Source organism: Hippichthys cyanospilos, chromosome 20 (genome assembly GCF_059441005.1).
Source record: "Hippichthys cyanospilos isolate Australia breed blue-spotted pipefish chromosome 20, RoL_Hcya_1.0, whole genome shotgun sequence".
Lineage (NCBI taxonomy): Eukaryota > Metazoa > Chordata > Actinopteri > Syngnathiformes > Syngnathidae > Hippichthys > Hippichthys cyanospilos.
In genome coordinates, this window is record NC_142388.1 from 3,475,302 (window position 1) to 3,485,220 (window position 9,919).

The 9,919-nt window shown below is 39.7% G+C and overlaps 1 protein-coding gene across 1 annotated transcript in view; it reads left to right on the plus strand.

The window, feature by feature from the left end:
• Positions 1-9,514, plus strand: part of eva1aa (eva-1 homolog A, regulator of programmed cell death a) — a 60,027-nt gene extending 50,513 nt beyond the window's left edge. Inside the window, exons 6-8 of the mRNA XM_088402675.1 lie at positions 3,112-3,246; positions 5,788-5,961; positions 6,891-9,514. Of these exons, the coding sequence (XP_088258801.1) occupies positions 3,112-3,246; positions 5,788-5,961; positions 6,891-7,270 (689 nt within the window). The 3' untranslated portion in view covers positions 7,271-9,514. The remainder of the gene's footprint in view (positions 1-3,111; positions 3,247-5,787; positions 5,962-6,890) is intronic.
• Positions 9,515-9,919: the final 405 nt, after the last annotated feature.

Sequence of the window (9,919 nt, forward strand, 5' to 3'; positions counted from 1 at the left end):
CAACATATCAAATTTTAACATGGCACCACCACTTAGTTATAACAATACCAGGAGTGTGACATTTCTTGGCTAAAATACGGCAAGAATGATGTGGAAGAAAATGAACCAAAAATTTGTTAAAATACTGCATAAGGGTCAAATCTGATTTCCATCACTCAAAAGTGATAAGTGATTAATTTTTGTAGTCTTTCATGAAAATTTTATTTAGAGATGACCAATTATTATTGTTTATTTTGTATTGTTTACTGAAGACAACAAGAATCAAGCAATATCACAGAGGGTTAGATGTTGTACCGATGTACTTATAATCATATTTTTCACAAATATGGCTGTCAATGTTACACAAACCTGCTTGGTGTACTTATCTGGACAAAAGTGTATTTAATTTGTCGGCCCTGTTGTGATTTCATTTCGGATTTAGCCCGGTTTAATATTTCACTCTATCCTCTCTGGCTTACAAGGGCTTTGTTACAACTGCATTGGTCAGCACATGGGCCGCAAATATTCACTCACACACACACACACACACACACACTTTGGCTGGAGGAAAGAGCCCCAGTGAAAACAAAGCTTGAGCCCACCAGTGTAAACACTGGCCATTGTTGTGAACGCTCTTTTCCCGCCTAGTATTTTCGCGCCCGACGGCCATTCAAAACCGTCGCCATCAAGTCAGGTGCCTCGTTTTCATTCAGCACTGAGCGAGTAGTGATTCACGCCCGCCTGACATCATCGGCAGCATGCGGTCAAAAAATATTTATTTTACATTAATATGTTCTAAGCAACTACTTTTATTTAAACACAATATTCGGATTAATATTGCGTTTGTGGAATATGAATTAAGCAGCAAAATCCATCCGTTTTTACCCATCACGGTTCACCTGTTTGATCATGTGACATTTGTAAGCTGAGCTGTGATTGGTCATTACATGTGATGTCATATTTAGTCGACAATAATGAGCAAAATGGTCTGAAAACCAGAGATGGTTTAAAAACAGGTGGATTTTGCTACTTAAACCCCTTTTGTGGTATTTTGAACATTTTTGGGTCTTCTTTTTTCACATAATTCTCATAGGATTTTAGCCAATGGATGCCACATTCTGGTAGTTCGATAATTAACCGGATGTGCCATGTTGAACTTTGACATGTTTTTAGCATCTGGGGCAAATTTCAGCTCCCCAGTGTTTTTTTAATGCTTTCACTTTGTGGTGAAATACATTTGATGTCAAGCAATCATATCTAAAATGAGGCATTTTGAAAATTAAAAAACAAATTTGCTGTAATCATTAATTAAAATGAACTGTATTTAAAAAAAAATAAGTCAAAACAAAATAAAGGCTATCCATAATGAAAAATTTCAAACTATAATAAAAGTGTTTTTCTGCTTGACATAAAAGTTTGCTTTCTACCATTTGCGTCATAAGGTTTTTAGAAAAATTCTCACCAAGGTCAATAAGTGTAATGAAAGTGAGTAAAAAGCAATTGTTAGCAGTCACATGTATGTAGCGAATGTGCGTTTGTGTGTCACACCGTGGCGTCTCAAAGCTGTGACCCTGGGCCACATATGCAGTAAATTAGAGCCAATCAGAAGGCTGTAATCAAGGTGCGGCGCTGGTGACGGTTGCAGCGTTTGGGAGCCGTCATTAGCGTGCCAGACTGATGAGGAAAGCTGCTTTTCTCACCTCTGCTCAGAGGCTGCTTGTTGATTTTACTTTGTACCGAGCAATTTTCAGTAAATTGAGGTATCGGATTTGGGGGCTTTTACAAACAATTCAGGTGACATATTGTGTGGTTTTGCTACATGAGACAAGCCAATTGCAGAAATCTAACTTTCTTGACCTTGTACGATACCTTAAAACACGTTTGCATTGTATCTTTAGTATATACTATATATATATATATATATATATATATATATATATTATGTGTTTATATACATTATATATATATATATTAGGGCCTCTCTGATTGAATTGGTCAAAAATAGTCACCTAAATATGTATTTTCGCAACCTTTTTACCTTCATGTCCTCTAAAAAGTAAAACCAGTGTCATTGTTACACTTAAATCTGTACTATAACCTTGTATTTTTAAATATATTTCGTGAAATTGTTGACAAGGCGGATGTGTCATTCAAATCAAAGCAAATCCTATATATGTATATTAGTGTTTACAATGGTTGATAGCAACCTTTCACAGCTCATCTATTGGCTAAAAGTTCCAAATTCTTTCCTCGATTGGATTAAAGGTCTCCCTCAGAGAATATTTTTTTTCCCTTTGTCTCCGACATTGCGAGCAGTTTTTGACAATGACGTACATTGTCCTTGTTATTTCGGCATTACTATCGCGCACATGCTTCACTATTAGAGCAAATGATGTCAGGAAACAGCTGATTTGTCTTCATTGAACATCGTTCCCGAGTGACGCCGACACTCACCGCACAAACACATAGGTTGGACCTGAGGTTCAGCCCGCCAAATCCACATGGGAGTAGGGGCAGGAATGTGCAGCCCCCGATGTTGTGGGTTTGTATCAAGGGGGGCAGGAGCGCAGACTCCCTGACTCACTCACAGGACCCTGTGAGGTTTAAGGGGGGGTGTGTGTGGGTGTTTCGGGAAACAGTGCAAGGTCAAAGAAGTTGTGTGAATCATCGCGCTTATGGGCTTTAAATAGAATACGTTTTGTCATTGTTTTGGTAATCTAGACAGGGTTGGTTTTTTTTTTAATGCAAAATCCAGACGAGTCATGTACTGTTTACCGAGAATTACGTACCTTTTTTTCCCAGCCAATAGGGCAGTAGAACACCTAGATCAAACAGAAAAAGTCCCATCTGCCATCTAGTGGTGAATGTTGATATTACAACTTAAAGCAACAAGATTTATCAATCTATTATATATAAAATGGATATTTCCCATTTTTCCTGTGATTTTTCCTCACTCCCCACCCCTTAGTTTTGTTTGAATAACGATGAATGTTTGTGAAAAGAATTTTTCTCTTCCATTGTTTGTCATCATGCTGCGTTCTGATTGATGCGTTCAACGCGGCTTGTTTTCTCCATTTTACACGCGATCTTTTAGAGTAATCCTCTTTTCTCTTCCTTTTCATTTCTCTGAAGTCCCAAAGAAGCTACTCCAGGAACAAAGCTCCAGACCACCAGCGCACTCCCCACCATCCAGCGCTCATGACCCCAACATAGTGGGAGACAGCCCTCCTGAGGGGACCTCAGTCAAACGCCCCAACACTGTTTCAGGTGCGTAAAACTACACACACATGTACTTGGGTCAGGCCCGAATTAAACCCCCATGGAGAGAGGTTAACACTCGACCGTACCCCATCCCCCCGCCAGGCTTCAAGAGGAACAATATTGAGGTTTCAAATCGGGGCATGGATGTATACTTAAAGTCACTGAGGTCCAACTGTTTCCATATGTCTTCTCCTCGAGCCGTATATGATCAGCGGTCTAAAAATATTCCAAGTCAATGGATGCACTTACGTATTTGCGACCACAGTCTAAATCAGTCATCCAAACTCCTGGAAAGTGGGCGGGGCTATAGCAAGGGGAATAAAAAAAGGTATTGCTAACAATGCTGAATTCATGACAGAAGACAGCCTGCGTTGCGTCCACATCACTGATTACCAAAAGGAACAAAGGAGAAGGGATCCATCCTTTGGTGACGACAGCGCTCGAAAGGCCTTGACCTCCTTGGAAGCTCTTTCCGACTTTCCAGCTCATCTGGAAAAACGGGTTTCCGTCTTTGATAGAGCGATACGGGACGAGTACTGTAAAGACATGAGGGTGGAACGTGACACGTTGACATTCAAGTCTACATTCCTAATCACATCATTTGTCTCGGCTTTTGTCTAGGGGATGAAATGTTGTGTCTTTGGTGGAAAAAAAGGCTTCTAAATATACTACCTGTCCAGTTCTGTGAATGATGACAGCCCTTGCTAGTAGGTGGTTAGCCTAACTTCAAAACATGCCGGAAGACCAAGATAAGTCAATCTGTGATTTTATCTTATCAATATAAGAATGTGTAGTACAAGTATACTTAGCAAATATGCTAATTTTGCTAGTTGGCATACAATATCAATATAAGAATGTGTAGTACGAGTATGGTTAGCAAATATGCTAATTTTGCTAGTTGGCATACAATATCTTTAACAATAACCAGCTTCTTTGTTTGAACATGGTTAGCCTAGTTTAATGTAAACATTTCAAAGAATGATTGAAAACCAACATAAAGCTAATCTGCAATTTTATTACAATATCAATAAAATATATGTAGTGAGAGCACTCTTAGCATATACGCTAATAATGGTTAGTCATCATTTATGGCATGCTGACTGTATGTAACAAGTGAGCTAACAATTTCATGTTATCATCTACTCAATAACTGACTAAAAACTAATTTTCAGGTTTTTTTTCATGCTATATAAAACTTTTTTAACCAGCGTCCTAGCTTACAAGACTAATTTAATATAAGTGACCTTGAAGAGGACCGTACATGACCACAAAATTAATTGTAGAGGTTTCTTGCAACAACTAAAAAGGATAATGGGCTATAATGACTCATTCACCTGCTAAGATCGTCTTGTTTATTTTTCTGGCTGGTTTAATGTGTGTGATTGTGAATTCCTGGTAATGCTAGCCGACATTTACGGCACGGCCGTAGGTCCAGGTGGAAGCGTTTACGCTTTTAGCCAGCAGTTCCAGTCTAAACTGTGTTTATCAGATAAGAAATCTAACACACCTTAATTGAGGTCTCCCAAATTGCATTGCTTTTGTGTGACATTTCACCAAATAACGCTCCACCACAACGACTAAAACATCATCACAAGTGACGTGCATTATGCTAGCAGCGCAAAGATTCTGTTTATTTTGGATATTAGGTTACATGTTGTTTATTTCAGTCGATGTTGCTCATTTGTGGGGTTAAAAGTAAAGCCGAATGTAAATTGGAAAAAATAGAACTGCCCTTTATTTATTATCTTATACATATTCATTTTAAGATAACAAAATTTGCCCATGGAGCTAGTTAGCATTACCCTGAAATTGACAAGCAATGGGGCTGTATCTCCAGGTTCCTTTTTCCAAATTTCCACTGGCTGTGGACAATAGGCGGGGGACGCCCTGAACTGGTTGCCAGCCAATTGCAAGGCGCATTGGGACCACAAATTTAGTGTGTCCAATACACCTGCAATGCTTGTTTTTCGGAGTGTGGAAGGAAGCTGGAGTGGCCGGAGAGATGACACAAGCATTTATGATTCATTTTAATTGACATATTTTTAAAGTTGGCACACCTGACTTGGTCAACTTTTTTTGCCCAGCCCTCCATGGAACGGAGTATTAGAAAATTCCACAAATGATCTCCTGTACACAAGCGTTCATTTTGCTGTGAAGACTATACAAGAGAAGCGTTTGTAAAAGATACTACAGCTCCAACTTTCTCAGATTTGTTATCTGCTCGTTAATGGCCTGAGTCAGGTTGCTGCGGCAGTGCCATGTAATCTTGTCCATCACAAGACTGAACATGTGTTTGATGCATCGTATCTGACCGCAACGAATCAAACACCCACATAGACGCTTGCGGGATGACTCAGCTGCTTAGAAGTACTTCTCATGCTTGACTGTAAATGACCCAACCAGCGGATGCCACATGTGGTAGAATTCGAAGGTCGGAACTCATTCAAATGTGCCTCGTCGCAATCTGGACCAAACTCTGGACCAAACTCAAATATCCTGATGAGTTGTCTCTCAGTGTGACTTTTCTGTTGTTTCCTCCCATTCCAGACAGGAAGCGTGTCAGAGAGACCAGCGCCAACCAGGAGAGGTATCCAGAGGTGGGAAGAGGGGGAGGCGAGACTCCGTTGAGGCCCCTGGAGATGAATCCCATAATCAACACCTCTTCCGGCTCCAGCATGGCCCTCATTAGCAACGCACTGGCGGCTTACACATACGTCTCAAGTAAGAAAAATTAAGAACAGATTTAATCACTGAAGTTGAAAAAAAATAGTTTGTGGCGCAAAATACATTGTACTTTGAGGAAGAATTTTGCTAATCAATGACTTCATTTGAGGAGCAATTTTTTGCAGGTTAAAATGTACCTGTGCTGCTGAGGAGGAAAAATACATACCCTTTATCAAAAAAAATATAAATAAATAAAAGTAAGCTTAGAATAGCTTGGGGATCCTATTTGTCGAGACGACATGCTTCCACAGTCTTCCATTCAATGTGTGGCATTTTATCTGAATCAGTCTTGCAATTTTCTAGAGTCTATACTGATGAAAGTTTCTTGAATCCACCAAACATGTTTAGAAGCAGTTTTTCTTGATGAACCATATTTTCTCAGCAACACAGGTTTTGATTGCTGTGTTTTAAGTCAAAAACAAAACATGTTTTCCAATTGACAGTGAATAAAACAGACATTTAAGATTTTATTTTTCAATACTGTTTTGGTCCATAATGTCTGAATATTAAAAAACTGATGAGTTAGTTTAAAAGACAATGTTTGTAAAAATCTTATTTTGATTTAAAACTGATAATCAGTCTACTGATATTTTCCTGAACCAAGTAATTAATTCAATGATTATTTTTAAAGCCTTTTCACTTGTTTGTTTTATATAAAATCTCGAGTACCCCCAGAAGTGCCATCAAGTACCCCCATTTGAGAACCACTGATTTATTTCATGAAACCCTACCTGTGCACACCTCACTGATCTTTTGTGAAACCCCAGACACCCCAAAGAAAAATTTCTAGCTACGCCCCCTAGAGATGGAGACAAAAATGACAGCTAAAGAAGCAGATGGTCAAATATTTGATATGGAACAAATGATGAGAGTTCCTGTCACACATCACTCACTTTTGTGGTCGCCATCCTTCCGCTCCACACCAGACCACCCGGAGAGGGCGGCCCTCTTCTTCGTCTGCGGCGTCTGCCTGGGCCTCTTCCTCACCCTTTTCGCGCTGGTGATCCAGATCTCCTTCCGCACCGACTGCCCGCCCCGCCGGCAGCCCGCCGCCAAGAAACGAACGCGTCCCGCCGACTCCTCGTCGGACTCTAGCGACTCCGACTCGGACTGGGACGCCAACTCGGACCTGTCGGCGCGCCGCCACCGGCGCTTCGAGCGCACGCTCAACATGAACGTGTTCACCTCGGCCGAGGAACTGGAGCGGGCGCAGAGGTTGGAGGAGCGGGAGCGTATCATCAGGGAGATCTGGATGAACGGGCAGCCGGACGTGCCCGGAACGAGGAGTCTCAATCGGTATTACTGACCCGCCGCTTTGGACGGAACTTACTTGAAGACTTTGAACGGCTCGCAGCCGGTACTTTGGTTTTGGATCATTAGTTTTCCCCTTCGGGTATGATGAGTTTAACCCCAGCTGGATCGTGCTGACGGAAACGAAGGGGTCAAAAGCTTCTTAAGCGGGACTACGGTTTTTACCTCCTTGGACCAGTACAGACCTGCGGAGGCGTCCCGCGGATTAATGGAGCGAGGCATCAGGCAGCTGCAACATTTCGGATTTTTAGCCAGCTTTCAAGTCTAAAAAGTGTACGGCAGTGGTCCCCAACCTTTTTATTACCACGGACGTTCAACGCTTGAGAATTTTCTCATGGACCAAGGGAGTCCTGGGTAGTAGCGATCCAAGTCCTTACAGCGAGAAATCATTATTTCAAGGAACGTATTTTCCGCATTATTAGGCACACCTAACAGCTTTCAATTTCCTTAAAAGCTGAGCGTGCGCCTTATAATCCGTTGCATCTTATAGAGTGCATAAACAGCAAGAAGAAAAAAAAAAGTTTAATTTTTACCTTCGCATTTCAGTTATGAATGTATTTCACAATTGAAATTTTGTTTGAATTTTTATACGCTATATTTGCTCCAATTTTGAAGTAATTTATACAGGCGCAAGGGGCAAAAACTATTAAGTTTTTGTAAAAGAAAGTGCAATTTTATTCAAATGCAAAAGCATTCAAAAGCATTTTTAAATAAACAAAACTATATATTTTAAGGTTTTGGGTTGCAACTAGATTTTAAAAAATTAAATTTAATATTTAATTGAATCATAATTATGTTCTTTTAAAATCTATGGTCTTCGAATGTAATCACGAGATATTTTTTAGTCATTCTTCAGACAGTGCTTTCCACAAATCGTCTTTATTCTTAATTTCTGATTGTTTTGTTGACATTTACTTTAGTGCAGCTCCATCTAGCGGATGCATAACACAACCCCAACCTCTACCGTAGCTTCTATTCTATGCGCCTTATAATGCGGTGCACCCTATTTATGAAAACGTGTAATCGAATGTGCGCCTGATAATCCGGTACGCCATATAGTGCGGGAAATATGGTACGATTTCTGATGTTGCCTGTTAAAAGCTTTCTTTTCATTCAAAGTTTGAGGCTCTCTAAACTGGACCTTTTCCCTTTCCCAAAGACGTCATTTTTTTTTTATTAATTTTACTTTTGGCACGCAAGTGTCCGAAAAGAAAAGGTTTTTCAAAATAAAATATTTTTCAGACCCGGATAATACATAAACTAGAAATAATTAAAGATTTTCGTTGTTGATCCATGGACTGGTGTTGGCCTGCTTACCAGTGGTTGGGGACCCCTGGTGTACAGGATTTTTTTTTTTTTTTTTTTTCACAGAAAATGTTGCCTTTCACAAAACCAAAAGATATTTCCCTTCCCCTTATCCCTTTTCAAATCTATTTTATAATATTTAATAGTTTATGGACTTTTGTGTATTTTTGTTCTCACGTATGGTTTATTATGAGATATTTTTATACTTGGCAAAGGTTGTCCGGCGCCTCAGGGATGCAATCCTACATTGTCTGTGTTTGGTTTTGCCTTCTAAGATGGGGGATAGGGGAGGGCAGCCATTTTTTTTTTTTAATCATGTATGTTGGCGTTTAACTCATTCACTGCCATTGACGGTGTCAGACGTCAAAAGGTCCATTTTTACTGGATTGGCTCGGTGAACTGCCATTGATGGTTATAAGTCAAAGATCCATTTGAACCGGGCTTACAGTGAATGATTTAAAGAGAGAAAATGATCAGAGAACCTCAAAGAGGTTTTTAGTGATTGAATCTTATTTTTGATAGTGATGTGAAACTCACAGTGCAGTGCCTTTTCAAGCTACGAGGTCTCTGATGACTAGAAAAAAAAAAGAGTGTACTTCGCTTCCTTTTGCGAAAGTAATAAACAGGACTCATCTGGAAGCTTCAGTCAGGCGCTATGAGGTCATTTTATCAAAACACGTTGCCCATATTAATATAAGCTATTTACAATCCAGTTCTGTTTGTGCTTCTCTGTATTCAAGTTTAGAAATGACAATATTTTCAATATTTTTTTTGATACTGAGACACAGATAGCACACAGGACATATTAGGATCACCCACATTGGGACAGCCTGTCTAAGCTGTATCATTTTTAAAACCTTTCTTGTTTTCGTTTGAATATGAACGCGAGACCAAGAGATGACTCCTGTGTTTGGAATAAACTGTTCAAAAAATATTACGTCTTCTTATATTTTTGGTTTATCTACACATCTTGCCTTTTATTGTAATGCGTTATCCTCACTCTGAGTCTTGACTCTACGTCTGTTGACAAATTAGTATAAGTTGTCCACACTACAGCGCCTGGGCCATTTGCGGCCCACCGTCCACATTTTGGCGGCCTGCAGTATCTATGAAAAGTACATTCTGACATGGATCATAAGGCTATTGAAAACAAATCATTTTATTTTGGGATGGTGGACAGTGTTAAAATTCTGGAGATAAAAAAAAAATCCAAATCTTCCTCATCGTCTTTAACAAAAACCCTTGGCAGAGCATGTTTTTTCTACTTTATAGACAATGTATATTTGCTAGCCTACATGACTGATCTTTACTCTTTAATACGTTTATTTTATGTGTGAGG